Source organism: Gobio gobio (genome assembly GCF_949357685.1).
Source record: "Gobio gobio genome assembly, chromosome: 19".
In the NCBI taxonomy this organism is placed as follows: domain Eukaryota; kingdom Metazoa; phylum Chordata; class Actinopteri; order Cypriniformes; family Gobionidae; genus Gobio; species Gobio gobio.
Window position 1 is genome coordinate 42,262,186 of NC_137112.1, and position 21,935 is coordinate 42,284,120.

The 21,935-nt window shown below is 38.1% G+C and overlaps 1 protein-coding gene across 1 annotated transcript in view; it reads right to left on the reverse strand.

Annotated features, from left to right (window-relative positions):
* Positions 1–21,935, reverse strand: part of itpr1b (inositol 1,4,5-trisphosphate receptor, type 1b) — a 226,924-nt gene that overhangs the window by 7,263 nt on the left and 197,726 nt on the right. The window contains exon 60 of the mRNA XM_079844798.1: positions 18,634–18,794. Coding sequence (XP_079700924.1) covers positions 18,634–18,794 — 161 coding nt within the window. The remainder of the gene's footprint in view (positions 1–18,633; positions 18,795–21,935) is intronic.

The window sequence follows — 21,935 nt, forward strand, 5'->3', positions numbered from 1 at the left end:
ATGCTGAAAATTCAGCTTTACCATCACAGGAATAAATACAATTTTATAATATATTAAAACAGAAAACAGTCATTTTAAATTGTAATAATATTTCAACAATATTACTGTTTTTACTGTATTTTTTATCCAATAAATGCAGCCTTGGTGAGCATAATAGACTTCTCTTTTATAAATATTTAAAAAATCTTACCAATCCCAAACTTTTGAACGGTAGTGTACGTTTAAAATGTACAAATGTAAAGTATTTGGACAGTTTGGTAGGCTTTACAAAGAAGAAAAAATATATATATATATATACTAAAAATATAATTAAAAATTACATGAAATAAAATAATTAAAATGCAATTAAAAAAATTTAATTAAATAAAAATTAAAATATATACGGTTCCATAATATGGCAGAAATGTATTGTGATACTTTCTAGTTAGTTGATAATATCCATACAGTATGTTCATATTCATATGTTAGTTGATATGATGAACTCCAACTGTGGTTACTCTTCTGGAGGACACTGACTTGACTTACATCTATGATACATCCACAATTGGCTTGTCTGATATTTTTGTTATTGAATGCAAGTAAAGTCTGGCTTATTGGGGTCACTGTATATGAACAATTGAACTCCCTCCCCTTGGATTTCCCGCCATCCACATGGCACAATCAACCCTGACAAATGGGGTGCTTGAAATCATGTCCTCCTCCACTTCACATTTCCTCTTTGTCTATCCGTTCATAAGAGGGTGTGTGTTTACATCAGACAAAATTCCCTATGTGTAATATGATTACAGCAAAGGAAAGGCAGTATCAAAGTCACATGAGCATGAGGACAGCTTCACCCTCAGATAAAAGCTTCAAAACATTGAGCAATATGTTTCTCCCTAAGTGACCAACAATTATTTAACAAGGGGGAATCTACCATCCTCCTGGATGAGATATTTGACATTACGCACACTAATTTAAACAGCCAAAACAACCTCATAGTCATAGATGGCATGAAAAGAATACAGTATGAGGAAATGTGGTACCACAGCTTTCCTGCTGCATGCCACAGACTAAAATACATTTTTTAAAAGAGGTCAAACAAATAAAATCAAATTATCTTATTTTCTAATTGTATTAGTGCTGCCTTCTAAGCCAAACAACTGCATAACTGCATTTAGGCTACTTTCTACATTAATCTGGATACATTTAAAAACGCTCTCCGTCACACTCAAAATCACATGATCTAAAATGCAATTTTGTTTGGCCACAGGACAGATCTTTCCAGGAATGCAATATGAAGACTGTACATATCTATACGGAAATATCTGCAATGCTTCCAATATAAATTTTTTAAAGAAAAGACACGATCCCAGCTGCGCTTTTATCGCTCTGTCATCTCTCTGACAGCGAGTTTACAGACAACCCGCCTCCCCTCACTCGCTGGTTTCATTTGCTCCAGGTGAATATTGTTGCTGTAACAGGGCTTGAATTTCGCAGTGGGATTGCGCGTATTGCCCATAATTTTACTCATTCCTGCAGATTTTGTGCTCACACCTAAAGTGCGCAAACATAAAGCTGCTTCTCGGTACTAAATTGAGTTATTTTTCACTGCTTATTGCGCTTAAACAGTCAATTACACACATTCACGTAGACACAGTCAGTTCTGTTTTAAGTGAACGTAAACAGTTAAGAAAGAAAATGCAAGTATAATGGATCCATGTATCAGGTCTTATGGTGCGTTCACACTGGACGCGAATGATGCGATTTGCACAAGTGATTTACATGTTAAGTCAACGCAAAGACGCGAATAGACATTCTGCGGTGCGATTTGAGCGTTTGACGCGTGATTCACGCGAATGGCGCGAATTTTGCCGAGTTGAAAAATCTGAACTTTGGCGGATATTCGCGCCGCGTTAACCAATCAGGAGCTTGCTCTAGTAATGACAACAATGAGGAGAAAATCTGTATATTAATATCTGGTTCAGTGTGCATATTATTATCACTGTGACAACATTAAATTACATGAAACACAACCCAGTCTCTTTTTGTTAAATGCAAGTTTATGTTTGATCAATAATACAAAAGTACAAGTAAAAGGTATAATAAGCTATAGATGAAATAAAGCAAACAATTCAGTCAAACATTCAAAGTCAGTACTAGTAGGCTACAACGGTAACGTAAAGTTATAGCCTAAAAATAAAAAAGTTATGAAACTTCACTTTGCCCTCAGCCTAAACGATTTGCCAGGGAACAAATTATAGATCCATGAGACCAAATATCGCCCATTACATATACACAAGACGAATTATAGCTCGAGACATCAGAGCCAGCGGCAGACGTCAGAAGGACTAGCCGAGGAAAGGCTGCTCTCGCCGGGGTAAACGAGCGCGGACGCCACTGATCCACTGGAGCTCACAACTCCGAAAACGCCAGATAAAATGTTCAAATAGGCGCTCTCTTTATAAATAAACCACAGATTTTGGCTTTAAACAACTACATTATTGCCTAAAAAAGTCTTAAAACTACGTTTTGTCACACATTAACAGTAGATTTTAACAAAAAAGACGTCAAGTGTGAACACAGCCCATGTCAGCCATTTCTCAACGAGACGAGCCGGCTGGCAGAAGCCCCTCCCATGACGCGAATTTTTGTCTGTTGTGAAGTGAATGTCACGCGCGAATGAAGTGAGTAAACTCAAAATGTTCAAGCGTCCAACTTCGCGCGGATAGCGCAAATTATTCGCGTCATTTGCGTCCGGTGTGAACGCTACATTACACCATGTCCTAACTACACACGATGCGACGCCGCGACATGCGATAAAAGGTATCTTTTCCATGTTAATTCGAGTTTTTGTCCTAACCAGCTGCGACGGCGACACGCGATGGATCTATTTTAGAAACGGTTTCTATTTCTACGTCATGGCTGGAATATCAAAACAAAACATGGCAATGATAATCTCAGGTAGTGTTTATGTGCTTAAATGTTAAAAGTGTGTAATGTGACTTTGAATACCATTTTGTGCTCCCAGCTTTGTAACGTAGTCGTACTAAAAGCAACAATGGATAAATCACCTCAGATCTAGAAATATTAAACAAATGGAAACAAGAACGTTCAAACCGTGAACAAACAAGTATATTCTATGACAAAGATTGTTTTAGTAACTCTGTATGTATTTTAGTAATGTTTAAATGGTGTTATATTTGTGAATTTGATAATTGTAGGCTACTTATCCATTTCATTGCGAATGCCGTCAAGATTATTGTCTGGTGCCGTGCACTTGCCGCTAGAGGCCGCCCACATGCTGTTCTGATTGGCTGTGTTTTTTGATTGATTTGTCGCATCTCGTAGGCGCGTCGCGTCTGGTGTGGAAAGACAAGTTGCTTGTCGCTGGAATCTTATCGCGTCGTGTGTAGTTAGGACACGGTGTTAAAGTGACAGCAGCCTAATATTCCTGCTGCCAAATTAGATTATATTAAAAATATCTAAATGGCAGTTTTTCCCCATGGTATCGATGTCAAAACTGTGGCCAATGAAAATGCTGAGTGTCTAGGAAAACCAATAGCCACAGTGGCGGATGAGCAAAAAAGTTAATGTCTAGCCTTGGGTACAATAAGCATCACATGACTAAATGTGTCATCATTTTCAAATACCTCCGTTTTCACAGTCCACACTACAACACGAAAACAGTGTTTCAAAAAGCTGTCTTCGTTGACAAAAATGCCATCTCAATGAGGACGGAAGGCCAAAACGGAGAGAAAAAAACAAATATATTAGTGTGAACAAGGCCTTAGAACACCTTAGAAAACACAGATCTGCATAACAATACATGAACAACTATTTAGAACATCTTAGCAAATGCATAGCAACTCCTGAGATACCACCCTGACACCTTAACAATTGCATAGTAACACATTAAAAATGGTTTATAATATCGTAACAATTACACATCAACACCCTGGCGACCACCCAGAACAACATACTGTAGCCTGGCTGTGAGTTTTGCACAGGCAAGAAAATGTATAGTCCTAAGTGTGTATTTGACTCTTTCAATGATTGTAACGGGCTGTGACTAGTACAAACAGTTCTTAATGAAAAATCCATGTCCCTTTGTCGCAATATCTCAAAATGGTTTATAGTACAACAAGGGATCGTAGACAGCAGCGGGAGTACGAGCTCCGACCTGAGCCAAATGCGATTGCGAAATGTCTGACTTCTGGCTGGTGGGAAAGGTCAGATGCAACTCCTAATAAGGACGAGAGGGATTGTAACAGAAGCAGGGAAAAAGTGATAGTCACATTACGGAACGCAGGAGGGCCAAAGGACACTTCATTCTCTGGTCATGCACTTCCTTTTCTCCCCGAAGCTGGACTGCTTGCACACAAACACACAAACACATCAGTGTTTTTAAAATTAACTCGGCCTGCAGACAAGTCCAGGCTAGAGGGGTTTGTGAATGCACCGAACATATTCTATACAGTCATAGAGTTCCTCCAACAATTAACATGACATAACTGCCGTGACATGCTACACACCTAAAACTATTTTCAAAAGCATTCTTTCTATTTATAACAGCTATGCATAAAGTTATGTTCTACATATTCCTAGAAAGACTGCATGGAATGTTTTAGCACACCGTAGGGCTATTTAAGTGAACTGCAAAAGCAAAACGTGCATCTAGTGCTGACTGTTTTCAAGTAGGTTTCCTGAATACTCCTATTGTCTGCCATTGGTCAGTTAAACAGATAGCCCCACCTCAAAGTAACGGCATTGGTTAAACCATAAAATGACATTTCTGGTCACTCAAATAAACAAAGTGATGTTTTTGAAGCCAACAAAGAGGCAGTTTTATACAGCTTGGAATATCAACCAATAAACGGCTAATATTTTATCGATAATTTAAATAAATGATTTAATAAGACTTCAGAAAAATATGAACCCTTTTTTATTCCTGAAAATGTAATTTCAAAGTGATTATGAAGACAGTTTAAGTTTAAACTTTTGGGGAATATTTAAGTTTTTCTTTAAAAATATCTGCAAATATCATGATGTAAAAAAGAGCTATACCACAGAATTGAAATAAAAAAAAAGGTCTGTTTCAACAAAGAGGCTGTTTTGTATAGTTTGGAAAGTCAACCAATAAACGGCTCAGTTATATATTTTATTTATAATTTAATTCAATTATTTAATGAGATTTTTCAGATAAATATGAAAAAAATATTTGTCAAAAAGAAAAGAAAATATCTACAAAAAAACTTTTTCTTTCTGAAAATTACAATTAAAAGTGATTATGAAGGCATAGTAGTTTAAGCAAACTTTTTGGGGACTTTTTAAGATTTTTTTGTTATTTTTTGAATATATTGATGAAAAAAAATAATATCTGCAAAATGCAATCTGACACCAAATTTAAATACATTTTTTGTGGAGGCTTTTTTTTTGTTGCTGGTTGAAAAAAATCTTTTCTAGCATGAAACCTTAATTTCTGCATCCCGTTTTCAAGCAGGTTTCCCCATAAACTAGCCCTGTCTGCCATTGGTCAATTAAACAGATAGCCCCGTCTTAAAGTAACATCATTGGTTAATCCAGAAAATGACAAGTAGGGCCACTCAAACAGCCCACTTACATTTGTCTATCCACATTAGGAAAAAGTAGTTTTAAACAGAAAAGCTTGTTTCTGCTTCAGAGTAAAGATAATTGTGGGGTAAAACTTTAAAACACCGTGATATATAAAATTGCTATTATGAGATAGTCATTTTATTTTTACGGAGGCAGAAGCCGAGGAAATGGTGACCAGTCACATCTTAAAATAAACACTTTCCCTTATACATTTATATAAACTTTAACCTAAAGTGTTCAAGCTTGTATGCATGTGTGTGTGACAGAAAGAGACAGAGGTCGTTCAGGCTGCAGGTGCAGAGAGCAGAGAAGTCCCCTTTGCCTCTGAAATCTCAGACGGGCTGTGCGCACACACTTCAGACAGACAGTTCCACTTAGGCACAGGGGAAAATCACAGGTAATGCTCTCACTCATTCTGAGAACAAGAGAGGAGTGCGTGTGCACTCACTTCCTGCTGCCACAGATGTTGAGGTTTGTGTTTACCTCCGCCCACAAACACTGTCGTCTGTGCATGGAGCCCAGCTGTCAGCCGGTTTCGTCATCGTCATCACAGTGGCACACACACCATTATCTCTATCTGAATTGCAGCAAACACTGCACCGCATATTAGTCTTGAAATCTGTCAAATGATGAGACCAACGTCACCCACACTCTTCAGACTACCACAGTTCCAACCAGCCCAATACCGGTATATGGCATAGACTGATGCCCTACAAAACTGAATATATAGCTATGAATCTGAATATATACATGTTAATCCTGAATATGCATAGTTATAAGTCAGAATATATAAATGTATATTCTGACTATGTATAGTTATAAGTCAGAATGTATAAATGTAAATCTGAATATATAAATGTAAATTCTGAATATGTATAGTTATAAGTCAGATGTAAATGTAAATTCTGAATATGTATAGTTATAAGTCAGATGTAAATGTAAATTCTGAATATGTATAGTTATAAGTCAGAATATATAAATGTAAATTCTGAATATGTATTGTTATAAGTCAGAATATATAAATGTAAATTCTGAATATGTATTGTTATAAGTCAGAATATATAAATGTAAATTCTGAGTATAGTTATAAGTCAGAATATATAAATGTAAATCTGAATATATAGTTAAGTCATAACTATATATTCAGATTTACATTTATGTATCCTGACATATGTTGAACACAATGGCCAATCAGGGGTGTTTAAGAATCCATTCAACAGCAATTTATAAAATGCTAGATGGAAATGCTGGTATCATCACATTTTTAAAAATTCAGTACTTTTGAAATCTCGTTTTTTGGCTTTTAGTATGAATATGTTAGCCTTACTGTTATCTGTAAGGTATGACTAAACAATGACCAAATTTGCATTTAGAAAATATAAGCATTCAAAACTCTCACTCTAATATGGATCAATGAATTTGATGACATCACTCTCATCAGATTTTCTGTCCAATCAAATGCTATCTAGAATCTAAAGAGACCCGCCCCTACATTATAAATAGAAGCTGCGGCTGAAATCGGTCACTTGTTCACACATTCACTATTTTCTACATGGGGAATGGGACATAGTGCACTATATAGGGGTTAGGGAACAATTCAGACAGTGTAAATATGCTTTCCATTGGGGCGAATGAAGTCTGGTTTCACGTTAGTGTACCACAAACCGCCGCAGCTCACACAGTCTTCTCGGGTCCAGAGACACGATAGCACAGTTCACTAAAATTAAAAGTTGTTATATTTTTTTTATTGATTCACAGCACTAATATATATATACACTATTTTGCCAAAAGTTCTGGGATGTCTGTCTTTACATGCACATGAACTTTAAAGACATCCCATTCTTAATCTGTAGGGTTTAATATGGAGTTGGCCCTCCCTTTGCAGCTCTAACAACTATAACTCTTCAGAGAAGGCTTTCCACAAGGTTTAGGAATGTGTTTATGGGAATTTTTGACCATTCTTCTATAAGCGCAATTGAGAGGTCAGGCACTAATTCATCCCAAAGGTGTTTTATCGGGTTGAGGTCAGGCCAGTCAAGTTCCTCCACACAAAACTCGCTCCATGTCTTTATGGACCGACGCTTTGTGCACTGGTGTGTAGTCATGTTGGAACAGGAAGGGGACATCCCCAAACTGTTCCCACAAAGTTGGAAGCATGAAAATGTCCAAAATGTCTTGGTATGCTGAAGCATTAAGAGTTCCTTTCACTGGAACTAAGAGGCCAAGCCCAACCCCTGAAAAACAACCCCACACCATAATCCCCCCCTCCACCAAACTTTACACTTGGCACAATACAGTCAGGCAAGTACTGTTCTCCTAGCAACCGCCAAAACCAGATAGAGAAGCGTGATAGGTCACTCTAGAGCAGGACCTGTCCAGGAGGCACCCAAGCCCTGCAAATTTTGTGTGTCTCCCTCATTTATCACACCTGATTCAACTCATCAGCTCAATAGTAGAGACCTCAAGAACGAAATTGGGTGTGTCTGATGAGGGGGGCATCAAGTGAAAAAAGTTCACCTAATATCCACAACAAGAATTTGGATCTTTTTTTTCTTCTTAAAATTCTTTACAATTAAATGTGATACACAAAACTTCAAGCAAATTGTAGGCACATTTTCAAGCTTTTTTTAATATCTGAAAATAATTGGGCTTATTTAAAAAAAAAAAATACTTTTGTTATTGTTTAAAGGAAATCCATCATTTATAATACCGGGCGACTTTTAAGCAGAAGTTTAGCAAATCTTTAAGCTATTTCTAACGATGCCAATTTATAAAAATGAAATAAAAACCAGCATATCTGATGCACGAAAAAGCAAGAGGATATAGTGACATGTCTACATCACGACCTACGCTGAAATACTCACTTCCTCTGGTCTCACTTCTACAGAAAAGAGAACTACAACTATTTCTATATATATATAAAAAAATTCCTTAAAACATTAAAGGGATAGTTCTTCCAAAAGGTTAATTTTGTCATCATAATATATTACCACATAAAAAGACATTTTGTTGGTAACCAAACAGTTTCAGTTACCATTGACGTCGATTGAATGGAGAGAAGAAAAAAAAACTGTTATGTTGCACAGAAAAAAGAAACATATTTGGTATGTTATGAAGGTCAGCAGATTTTTGCATGAACTGTCCCTTTAATGTAGTAATAACAACAGCGCTCATCCGCCTTATCCGGTATGGTGGAAAAAGGGCAAATGAAACGTATGCATCTTTTTTTTTAACAGTGCTGCTTCGGTTTCACGCTTATTTGGGTGTGTTTGTGCACGTTTGTGCGTCCGAGCCAGCCCCCTCTCAAACCTCTATTTCCTAAGCTTTGTTTACACTTGACAGCATTGCCAGTAAATGTGTGAGTGCTCTAGCCACATCAATTTCAACTGTATCTGCTGCTTCAATGGAAATGAGGGAAGTGTGAATTTCATTACTAATACCACAAGAGCCCACACACTTAGACAGGATGCTCTGTGGTCTGAGCAGCAACAACAGCTTCAGGTCCTAAACGGGACCCGAGCGTTCACGCACCGCTTCAAAGCTCGACGATTACGACTAACGTCATCACGAAGATGTGAATAATATTCAAAGGGGGAAAAAGGCTGAAGGGAAAACAGCAGGTTCATCTAGGGGTTGTACCTACAGACTTGCTTGATCTAACCTCAGTTACCTGAATGAAAGTAGACGATCAAACAGATGAGGTCTTTCCTTACAATTAAAGAACACTATTTAGGTGCATTTGCTTTTAAGTAGTGCAAGTGCTGCAGGGATTACATATTTCTATTATGTATTTATGTATTAGGCCAACCCAGAAGTTTGGCGATAGGATTTCTCCACTGATTTTTGGATTACAGTCGAAAATAAACTCCAGTTTGTGATTCTTTTGAGAAAAGAGCTTGTCTGGCTATCACCAGACCAAGCTCAATCTTTTAAGATTGAACATTGGTCTGGGGAGTCTGCTCTGTATTTTCTACTGCACAAGAGGCGTGATCAACGAGCATAGTTCAAATGACTCTGTACGCAATTGACCTATCGGTAAGCCCCGTCCACCTTAGTTACTGTTGCTAACTCGGACAAACAAACGCAGTTGCTAACAGTCTTATGTAGCGTTCACACCGGACGCAAATGCCGCAGATAATTTGCGCAAAGTTGGACGCTTGAACATTTTGAGTTTACTCGCTTCATTCGCGCATGAAATTCGCTTCATTCGCGCGTGACATTCACTTCACAACAGACGCGAATTCGCGTCATGGGAGGGGCTTCTGCCAGCTGGCTCGTCTCCTTGAGAAATGGCTGAAATGGGCTGTGTTTACACATCTTTAGGGCTATTTATTTAGGGCCTACTGTTAATGTGTGACAAAACGTAGTTTTAATACTTTTTCAGGCGATAATGTAGTTGTTTAAAGTAGGGCTGTAATCTCCCAGTCGATTGTTAGTCGATACGTTCTGGCTCGACCAAAATTCTGATAGTCCAACCCACTGGAGAAGAGAGACAGATTGAAGAAGTAGGCTAGTTTTCTGTATATTATTTATTTAATTGTGAGAGCGTTTTTTCTGCTCTTGATCTGGCTTGTTTAATAAATATTCCTTTTTTATTAAAGTGGACGTGCCTTTTGTGTTTAAGAGTAAAATCTTTAAGTTAATAGTCTATTCGTGTCTCAGCCGCGAAGCTGAGCTCCTGTTCGAGCTGCACAGAGCGGCTGAAATGATAGTGTCTGTCAGTTATTAAAATACATATGACAAAAACAATTGTCTAAATTATGTTGCATATTCCTCAAAAGTTCTTGTGATGATATCTAGTTGACAACATAGTACTATATTTTCGGAAATCATAGGCTATGATATTGCGCAGGTGCATGCGATGCAACGCTGTCATAGACGACAGACTCGTGTGTCAGACTCATTTCAGTGCAAAATAATCAGCTCAAAAACTATTTAATATACTGCAAATAGCCTACTAGTTTTTATGTTTATTTATAATTCATTTAGGCAGACAACAAGGCTACCAAGTACTGTGCACAGTGCGCAGCTAATTAATTTAACGTTTTCTTTTTTTCTAACGTCATGTTTAGTCGATCTTTAGTCGAAAATTTCAGGATTTCAGTCGACCAAGATTTTCTTTGGTTGATTACAGCCCTAGTTTAAAGCTCAAATCTGTGGTTTATTTATAAAGAGAGCGCCTATTTGAACATTTTATCTGGCGTTTTCGGAGTTGTGAGCTCCAGTGGATCAGCGGCGCTCCGCGCTCGTTTACCCCGGCGAGAGTAGCCTTTCCTCGGCTAGTCCTTCTGCCGTCTGCCGCTGGCTCTGATGTCTCTGTGGTGTCTCGAGCTATAATTCGTCTTGTGTAGATGTAACGGCCGATCTTTGCTCTCATGGATCTATAATTTGTTCCCTGGCAAATCGTTTAGGCTGAGGGCAAAGTGACGTTTCATTACTTTTTTATTTTTAGGCTATAACTTTACGTTACAGTTGTAGCTGACTAATAATAATAATTAATAATAATTTGTTACATTTATATAGCGCTTTTCTAGGCACTCAAAGCGCTCAAAGCGACTAGCACTGACTTTGAATGTTTGACTGAATTGTTTGCTTTATTTCATGTATAGCTTATTATACCTTTTACTTATACTTTTGTTTTATTGATCATACATAAACTTGCATTTAACAGAAAGAGACTGGGTTGTGTTTCATGTCATTAAAGGGTTAGTTCACCCAAAAATGAAAATTCTGTCATTAATTACTTACCCTCATGTCGTTCGACACCCGTCAGACCTCCGTTCATCTTCGGAACAGAAATTAAGATATTTTAGTTGAAATCTGATGCCTCTGAAAGTCCTCCATTGGCTCAATGGTACTCTACACTCTCAAGACCCTTAAAAGGTACTAAAGACGTCGTTACAAAGTCCATCTCACTACAGTGGTTCTAAAATAACTTTATGAATCGGCGACAATAGTTTTTGTGCGCAAACAAACCCTAAATAACGACTTACATAGTGATGACGATTTCAAAACAAAGCATCATGAAGCTTCGAAGCGTTATGAATCACTGAGTCGATTCAGCGGTTTGAATCGCCAAATTTCAGCAGTTTGACACGCGATCCGAATCATCATTCGGCTCAGTGATTCATAACGCTTCGAAGCTTCATGATGCTTTATTTTGAAATCGTCATCACTATATAAGTCGTTATTTAGGGTTTTTTGCGCACAAAAACTATTGTCGCCGATTCATAAAGTTATTTTAGAACCACTGTAGTGAGATGGACTTTGTAACGACGTCTTTAGTACCTTTTAAGGGTCTTGAGAGTGTAGAGTACCATTGAGCCAATGGAGGCCTTTCAGAGCCATCAGATTTCAACTTAAATATCTTCATTTCTGTTCCGAAGATGAACGGAGGTCTGACGGGTGTCGAACGACATGAGGGTAAGTAATTAATGACAGAATTTTCATTTTTGGGTGAACTAGCCCTTTAAATGTTAACACAGTGATAATCATATTGTCTGAAGCAGATATTAATATACAGATTTTCTCCTCATTGTTGTCACTACTAGAGCAAGCTCCTGAATCTGAACTTAACGCGGTGCGAATATCCGCCAAAATTCAGATTTTTCAACTCGGGCGATTCAGGCCATTCCCGCGAATCACGCATCAAACACTCAATTCGCACCGTGTCATTTGCGCGAATTGCACCGCAGAATGTCTATTCATATCTTTGCATTGACTTAACATGTAAATCACTCGCGCGAATCGCGTCATTCGCGTCCGGTGTGAACGCACCTTTACAATGACAGCTGTCAGTGTGAAAATCTTATCCCAAGATGTTTTTGGACACAGAACGTAGCGGACCCCCTCTGAATGATGGCCAAACTTTACTGATGATTTATGAAGTTTATTACATCCTTTTTCACTTTTTTCAAGAGTTGAACAAACAAAGCAGAAGTGCGCATTAACGTCTCGTTCACAAACTCTCTCTCTCTCCGTTGCATTATCATTAACATACACAGCAAATTATACAAAAACACTCATACAACTAACAGTAAACAAACATATACAGACCTTAATGCCTTTTCGGGGGTGCTAATAAACTAAACTTTGTATCTGAAAACAACTCCGATAAACTGCTAGCTCTCCCTTTCACTACCCGTAGACTATAATACCCATCAAAATAGGAGTCCTCCTTAGTTAAGGTTAGTTAAGTCCTATTAAGGGATTAGTATTATCTGGGGACCTTATATGATTTAGAAATTACCCCACCACATCTGAATTTCGCGTGGCGCATTCGCGCGGGATAAGCAAAGCCTGTGATTTTACTCGTATTTACTGACTTATCTCCCGGATATGATGTCAAGACTTGTAAATGTTTTTTTGTCAAAGATATAGCGTATGATATATCATAAACAACAGTTCCTTACCGCGTGCTGCTAAGTTATCTAGGCTTGTTTGTTGCAATAGTCAGTGTTAAACCGGTTACATCACTTTCCCACTGTCGTTTTGATTTTCTTATAGTAATAAAAATTATTTCGTTCAGTTAGAGAACAGAAACTGAACTGAGCACAGACCAGCAGCAGGAATCAGATTTCATTCATCACGAGAGTGAGGAGCTGACAATATGACGGCGGAAGATTTGGTTTCAAAGCTAAATGTAAAAGCACCCATTTAAGCGAGCTTGTCATTATACTGTTCTGTTTTTGTGTTTTTCATTAAGAATAATATTGAACACACCTTTCAAGCAATCCGCTCCCAAATTGGTGCTCATTTTAAAGTGAAAGTTTAATGTGCACAGGCATTTATAACAGTGCGCGTTATGAATGCAGCCTCCATTCTTCGCGAAATATGGATAAAAATGTGCACAAGAAACAAAAACCTGGCAAAAATTATATACGACCCTCCAAATCCTGGCCAAATCACAGAGATGCCGATTCGCACGGGACTAATATTATCACGTGTTCGGCGAAATATGGTAGATCATTTGCGGGGGAATTTTTACTTTACAAATTACGGACATGGCCGATTCGCACGGGATTAAGATCACAGACAACCTCCGCAATTATTACAAATTACTAGAGGTCACCAGGTAATACTAATCCTGTGCGAATAGGGCTTAAGACAGATAATATAGACCTTAAACATATCTAAACATATACAAAAACAAAATAGACGATAAATCACAATAAAGTCTGTGACACAGAAGGACCGAGGAGCATTCAAATGGGACTTAAATATAAGATTTTAAAATAACATGGAGGGAGATTAATTTGGAAGCGAGGATTTACAGATCACAATGCAAACGGGAGAAGCCTCATGTTACGCTCGTCACGAATGCAGAATCGCAGATGATCAACATCCAGGATCAACACTGTTCATGTACCCCAGGGTAAGATTCAATTAATTTACATTTAACCAGTTTAATATGGAGAGGAACTGAAATGTAGATCTTTGTTTATGTGTTTTTGACCTACACTGTTAACGTTACATGACGTGAGAAAAGTTAGTTATTTTGGTAACTTTAATCGTAACTTAATGAGAGTATGACAACCATAAAATCCTCTCTGGATACCTGGAATCAGTGTTACAGTACCCCAGGCACATCGTTTTACTATTTTTGTAGCAGAAACACCATCAAACCAATGAGAGCTTCGGATCTTCCGATGTTTCTCTATGGCGCTGAAACCTAAAGATGTCCGAGTTCCGGTCCCAGCGCAACTGATACTCAACTGCCATTGGCTCATCTGCGTTCGAGGGGCGGGGCTTACCGATAGGTCAATTGGATAGTCAGGTGGATAAGCCGGTTTGTGATTGGTTCCCGCAAATTTGTAACAGACGCAGGATAAAAAGATGTACAGGTTTCCAGCCTGAGCGGCAGGGCTAAATCAAATCGACTGGGTTTACCCAGTCTAGAAAAGAGGTGAAGTTAGGCTACAAACCAGGGGTCGGGAACCTTTTTTGACCAAAGAGCCATTTTTTCATTTTTGGTTAATGCATTTTTCCAAAAGAGCCACAGTAAACAAATATAATATTACTATTAAAAACGTGTTTTTCCCCCAATAAAATGTCTATAGTAGTAATTATGAGGTCCATAGACGACTAAAAACAAACAAATAAGCAGCAAACAATAAATGAGTTGCAATATGGAATTAATTGTGCAGGGCTTTCACTGTGAGGTTGAGTTACTAACTGATTATCGCGCTTTTAATATTTCTTTTCAATATAACGCACATCACGCTTTTTACTTTCTCATTCATTAAGGTTTCATTATTAATAACTTAAAACAGTAGTGTCAACTGAAATCTGTGTGGATTATCATAAATATGACACATTTATAGAACATAAAAGGTCTCAGTGGCAAAAGCGAAAGTAGCCTACCAGCGGGTGAAATGTTTTGAAATGTCTCTTTGCACAGTAAAGCACCAGTTTCAATCAAAGTATATATTAAAGTTTATATAGCCACTTTTACATTTTCGCTGCTGTTATACAATTGGTTTTCGTCATTAAGTTACCTTAAACAAGCTACAGCTGCTTGAATCCCAGTGCAGGAGCTGTAGGTTTACCACAGGAACGCAAGTGTTGACTCGTGGCGCTCGTGAACAGCACTGAACACGCACTTTGGCCGGAACAACTTCAATATTATTATTATCATAACCTTTTGATTAACTTCGGTAGGCTATACAACAAGGCAATTGTAATTGGCTGCTTTTTCTGCAGATAGCGGATCTCTGTTGATGTGTCTAATTTTTTTTATCGATCATTTGTTGGTAAAGGCCGATTTTTGTCAAAGAGCCAGGTGTGGCTCGCGAGCCATAGGTTCCTGACCACTATACATTTAAGAAGAACTAATGCCTCAACCTCGCAAATGTGCAACAAATTTTCAAAATGTTTTTATATCTACAAGTTTGAATATGGACTAGTGAGTAGATGAGTTTTCCTGTTTGGCGTGATGACGCTTAAAGTCCTGACAACTTCTGTAGTCTCATTTAGCCACTTGTTAGACACATAAAAGCTTAAAAAAAGGGAAAAAGTGGGATATTATTTATGTATTTTTGGTAATAGAATAAAATGTGAAAAATGTGTTGAGTTCTTGTGCTCACCATAGACTTTATTTCAGGCATTGAACCAAAATTCCACTGAAAAAAAAGCAACTGACTTCGGATGATGGAACCGGAAGTTCAAAAATGCTAACTTGTTTCCAGATCTTAGAACTCATTCCTGCAGCTGCAACTTTGAGCTTGGCTCGCATGAATTTCCCAGATTCCATTCTCCCTATCACTTCCTGTCCTTGTCTTTACTAAATAAAGTTTCAAAAAGTGACTTCATGTGTGTTTTCTAGTCAAATATGGCTTTGTCAACCTCAGCCCGAAGCTCTACCCAGCATGCTCGGCTTTTCTTTCTCACCTTCTCACAAGTCACAGAGAGAGACCTTGCATTGTCTACTGATGCATCACAAATTGCTCTATTCTTTGTTATCAGGTCAAAGGTTTCTAATTTTTCAGGAGACCTTAAAGGGCACCTAATCCCAAGTCAAGTGATTCCTCGCGAGACCACGAGGGCAAACCCTCAAAATGCGCCACGGAGGTTGGGAACAGGGCCAAAAGACACCACCCGGATCAGAAACTGTGTCAGAAACCCACCGCTGCGCCATCTGCGTCAAGAGAACAACCACTTGTGCAGAAGGGGCTTTCCTGAGCACTTTTCTGTCACTAAAATTACTCAAAAGTCACATAAAACGCTATTAAAGTTCCACACCATTGCATTAAGCAAAGCATATGATGACCCATAAAAAGGCGATAAAGATAAAACAGGATGTTTAAATGAACAACACAAGTGCCCTCATTTTGAAAGCCACTTAATAGACTGGTATTCATTGAGTGATTCGCTATAGTTGTTAAACGTGTTATTCCGACGAAAAGCCCATAGTGCTTAAAGAAAAAGATCATTTTTCAAAGAAACATATTCATACAAAGGCACACACACATTTAGCAATCATGAGGGGAACTCCTGCTCCTCTGGTAATCCAACTGAAGCGAGCCGTATGTGTGTATGTGTGTGTGCTTTTACAGCTTTTCTCAAGGATTAACACATTCCGAGCCATTTTCGGAACATCTTAAGACTCCAGTCTGAAGGCAAACAGAAGCTCCGGCGTCCCCGAGAGACCGAAGGTCACAAAGTTGTAATTATATAAGTCAAAGTAGAAGGTTTGGGGTCATTTGAGGGATTTACTATGAGGAATCTGGTGCAAAATTCCTTAAGTACACTTTCCCAAAGGCAAAGTTTAAAGCAGGCCACATTCCCCACAGAAAACTAAACCTCCAGGGTCACATAGGTTCATTTTTGCTCCAAGGTTGTGCACTAAAAGTACTAAACGTAAAACGAGCTACGTTTTTAAGAGGTAGACATGCCTTAGTGCAACCATCATGGCACGGTTTAGTCCTCATAAATATAGCATTCTTTGGAAATCTGATATAAAACGGCTTCTCTGAAGTCATGCTATGCAGAGGGGGAAAGAAACCCGCACACAAACACCATATCAGTAGCGTGCTGTCTGATAGTAACTCTTTGGTTACCTCGCTGTGTGAACAAGTAGATGCTCAGTGTTTAATATGATCACAGCGTTATCATCTCATTGAGTTCACAAAAAAATCCTTAGTGGTAAACAAACACATCCACTGATCCAAAACTGCGGCATGCCATTGGTCATATGACTTTGGCCCAAGGGTGTAAATGACCTTATGGCGACCTAAGCTTCTTGCAGGGCGACTGCTGTCGAGAGTTTTAATTTATGATTAGGTGCTTTCAATGGAGTAAGCATAATTTGTAATTTTTTTTATAAAAGCACCTACGCTACTGTTCAAAAGACTGGGGTTGTCTGTGAGATTTATTAAGTTTCTTAGTGATGTTTTATTAACAAATTTCAGGAGGAGCAATTAAACCTAATTAAACATGAGTGGAGCACATTGAGCTAATCAATTTAATCAAGGATAAGAGGGGTATATATACTGAAGATTTACCTTCTTTCGTTGACAGTTTCTTAGCGTCCCTCCACCACCCAATCTCCTCACTTTGATTTAATAATTTAATTTAATTACAAAATAATTTATTTAATAATTGATTTAATTACACAATCCATAATACAATGCAGTCTAGTTATAGATGATCTCCCCCGGACAGGACGCCAAATACGCATAATCCTTACTCTATTTAATTTGATGCAAGTGTGAACTCGTGAATTAGCAAAAAAGGATGCATTTATTTTGATCAAAAATACAGTAAGAACAGTAATTATATATTTTTAAATATAATTTATTCCTGTGATGCAAAGCTGAATTTTCAGCATCCTCACTCCAGTCTTCAGTGTCACATGATCCTTAAGAAATCATTCTAATTCTTATTATTATCAATATTTAAAACAGTTGTGCTGCTTAATGCTACATTTTTTTCAGGATTCTATGAATAGTCCAAAAGAACAGTTTTTATTTAAAATAGAAAATAAAATAATCTTTTGTAACATTACAAATGTCTTTACTGTCACTTTTGATAAAAGTATTCATTACTTTAAAAAAAAAAAAACTTTTTTAATGGAACTTTTGAATGGAAGAGTGCATAACTTCAGTTGAAACGTCATATTTGACCATTTATGGATTCACTTATATTGTAATCTGTAATATTTTTGCCTTTTTATAAAGATATTTTTTTGGATTATGCCACAAATGCCAGTTTTTTTTACTAACTAGTAATGAGAAGCTGCTAACCCAGAATATTCCTTTTAAATTAATGAATGGTTCCTTTATGTGGTTCATGCATACAACTCATTTTCTTGTTTCTAGTGCCATAAGCCATTGAGATACCAGATACCAGCTAAGATGCTACACTTCCTTAAATTTAAATAAACTTGGCTGATGTGGAACAAAACATTTTATTTTTATCTTTCTAAAAAGTAGGATAGTCTGTTAAAATATCTGATTGAAATTCTTGAGATATCAGCACAAAAACATCTAGGACGTTACATTTAACTTAAATTCAAATAAAGTGTGCTGCTTCCCTCACCCGGATCATTTCGGCCACATAGCTCTCAGGCCCTGTGAACTCCGTGGAGTCTTTCACTTTGACAAGCACGATGAAGAAGAGGTAATGCCACATGTTGTGCTCCACCTTAATGTGCTCCTCAAACGTCACTGTTTTGTTGTCAAACTTGTCCCTCTCCAAACCTGTAGAGAAGAAACACAGTGAAATGAGTTTGCATCACTCATTTCAAATGGGTCTTTTTTGACGTGGTTGAGTTCAGTTAAGAAGATCAAAATTAGGAGTAATCTTGAAGCTGCCCATTGGTCAAATGTCTAAAAACAAGAATCTGTTTAGATCAGAAACATATTTATCTCCATGCAGCTTATTCAGTGAGAGGGAAAACTATCCTTTACTTTGACACATAACACTGATAAATATAGATATTTCTTTCTCTTACGGTTTCAAAGAAAACTACTGTATCTGGAAGAGGAAGTAGAACCACGGGGAAACCATACACAAGTGTGAATGGTGCGTGTTATGAGCAAATGGAGGTTAGGAATCTTGTGATGGTCACAACAAAACAAAAACAGTCTAACTTCGATGCGTGATTCGTGAGTGAACACATTGGGAAATTGTCACTTGACGCAACACGTCATCTACTCTCCAGCTGCACGCGTTTGTGCTTTTCATCTTGTGTGTAAAGTTTACATTCTGTTGTGCATTTCAAACGTTAGTCATGGATCGTGAAATCATCCAAAAGATGAACTGAATCCCAACAAACTGCAGTTTCAATATTAATTCATATCAAAACATGAGTCAAAAAACAGCATTCTTATATAATAAGCGTGTGCACTGTGAGAATTGTGATCATTTACAGCTGATCTCACACTAACACGGTCAAACACGCCAAGTGGCAACAGGAAGACACTCCAACACCTCCACTGTGAGTTATTATGACTAAGACTTCTGGTGAAGAGGGGGCGTCCTAATGTTTATGCTGGAGCAAAACAGTTTTATGGGCCTATGAAATTTATAGGACGATGGTACATGAAATGAAACAGTCTGTGATTCACTGAAGATAGTGGTGTAAAACTACCGTCTTCAAACCTTCATTCAGGATTGTTGGGAAGATAGACATTACTTTATTTTAAAAGGGAGGGGAAAGGTGGAAGGACGGATTTAGTGCCCAAAATGCTCAAATATTAGTTGTGCACAAATAATATACCATGAACTTTTACTGTTTTCACAAATAATTTAGGTGATGCATTGATTGCAGCGGAGTATATTTCCAAAACAAAATTGGAACTTTTTAACATTAAATGGGGGGAGAGGTCATCAAGCATTCTGACTTATTTACACTGTTAAAGAGTTGATTCTCATGCTAAACATGGCCAAAATTTCAAAAAACGAGTTGGACGTTGGACGATTTTGTGCCAAATACACAGGATTTAGAAAAAGTTTCAGAATTTTTTTTCCGAGTTTGGCCCTGTATGACATCATAAAGGGTTGAATTCCTTGTATGAGCACTTTTCCCGGATGAGTGTGTGCACATCGACCAGAGTGAGAGTGAGAGCAAGAGCGTGCCCATCACTGAGCTTCGTTCAGGTTACAGAAGCCGTCGGCAGCACTATCATTTTGTTTTTAGACCACAAAATCAACAATGTCACTAAATGAAGTGTGTTTTTGGTTGTGAGGGAAAGATAACCATGTTCGGCTCCCAAATAACCCAGCATTAAAAGGTTAGTTCACCCAAAAATGAAAATTCTGTCATTAATTACTCACCCTCATGTCGTTCGACACCCGTAAGACCTCCGTTCATATTCGGAACACAAATGAAGATATTTTTGTTGAAAGCTGATGGCTGAGACAGGCTTCAGATAGGCCTCCATTGGCATTCAGTACATTTACACTCCCAAGACCCATAAAAGGCACTTAAAACGTCGTTACAAAGTCCATCTCACCACAGTGACTCTACAATAATTTTACGATGCGTCGACAATAGTTTTTGTGCGCAAAAAAAAATCTAAATAATACCTTTATCCAACTTGTTCTTGTCTTCCGTGTGTGCCTCCACGACGCATGCGTGAGAATGTGACGCAGATCCGGCGTTCGGACACATGACCCAGAAGCGATTTGTTTACAAGCAGAGGAAGACGCGCGTATCTAAGCTGTTGGATTCTACATTGATCGTGCTTTAGGTCTCGGCGTAGTTCTCAAAATCGGGCTAAAGTGTGCATTTCATGGATTCCCGAACGCCGGATCTGCGTCATATTCTCGTGCATGCATCGTGGAGGCACACACGGAAGACAAGAACAAGTTGGATAAAGGTGTTATTTTGATTTTTTTTTGCGCACAAAAACTATTGTCGTCGCATCGTAAAATTATTGTAGAGCCACTGTGGTGAGATGGACTTTGTAACGACGTTTTAAGTGCCTTTTATGGGTCTTGGGAGTGTAAATGTACTGAATGCCAATGGAGGCCTGTCTGAAGCCTTTCTCAGCCATCAGCTTTCAACAAAAATATCTTCATTTGTGTTCCGAAGATGAACGGAGGTCTTACGGGTGTCGAACGACATGAGGGTGAGTAATTAATGACATAATTTTCATTTCTGGGTGAACTAACCCTTTAAGGAAACAGTGAATGCAGTTTGTTTTCCCGGAGCAGCAACGGAGTTCTGCAAGTGTGTTTGTTTGTTCCCGGTCATGAGTGGAAACCACACTAAATGTCAGTTTTTTGTTGGCAAAAGTGCATATAATATCAACAACACGAACGTTTAGTGAATCGAATGTTATCCATGGATAATGCCATGATGTATATTGTGTGTGTATGTGTGTGATAGGTGTGTGTGTGTGTGTGTGTGCTTGTGACTCTTTAGCTCCGCCCACTGCACTCCTCCAAGGGTTAGGCTGTTTTCGGAAAGAATCGGTACAGCGAATCTATCTTTTATAAATATGATAAAACTAAAGACTCTTCAGAGATATGAAGGATGCAATATTACTCACTAGGTAATCAAGATTAACATGAGATTGGCAGAAACTGTGTGTGTGTTATGTACCCTTTAAACATACTCAAATGGCCTTTGTGACATATTTAGCTTGATATGTTCATTCCTACATTCCATGCCTCTGTCAGTCCCGGGATTTTGTAGGTCAGTGGGTAAATGCCTGGATCTGCAACGAAGCGTTAAGCATGACTCGTCCATCTGGTGGTAACAATTTGTGTATGAAGGGTTTCATGTTCTAATTTGCCCTTAAAAAACATTTTATTTTAATAAACGAAAGATCACATTTGTTTGCAGTTTGTTTGGTGATTTAGAAAAGCGATCATTTGGGGTCCAGGGCGCA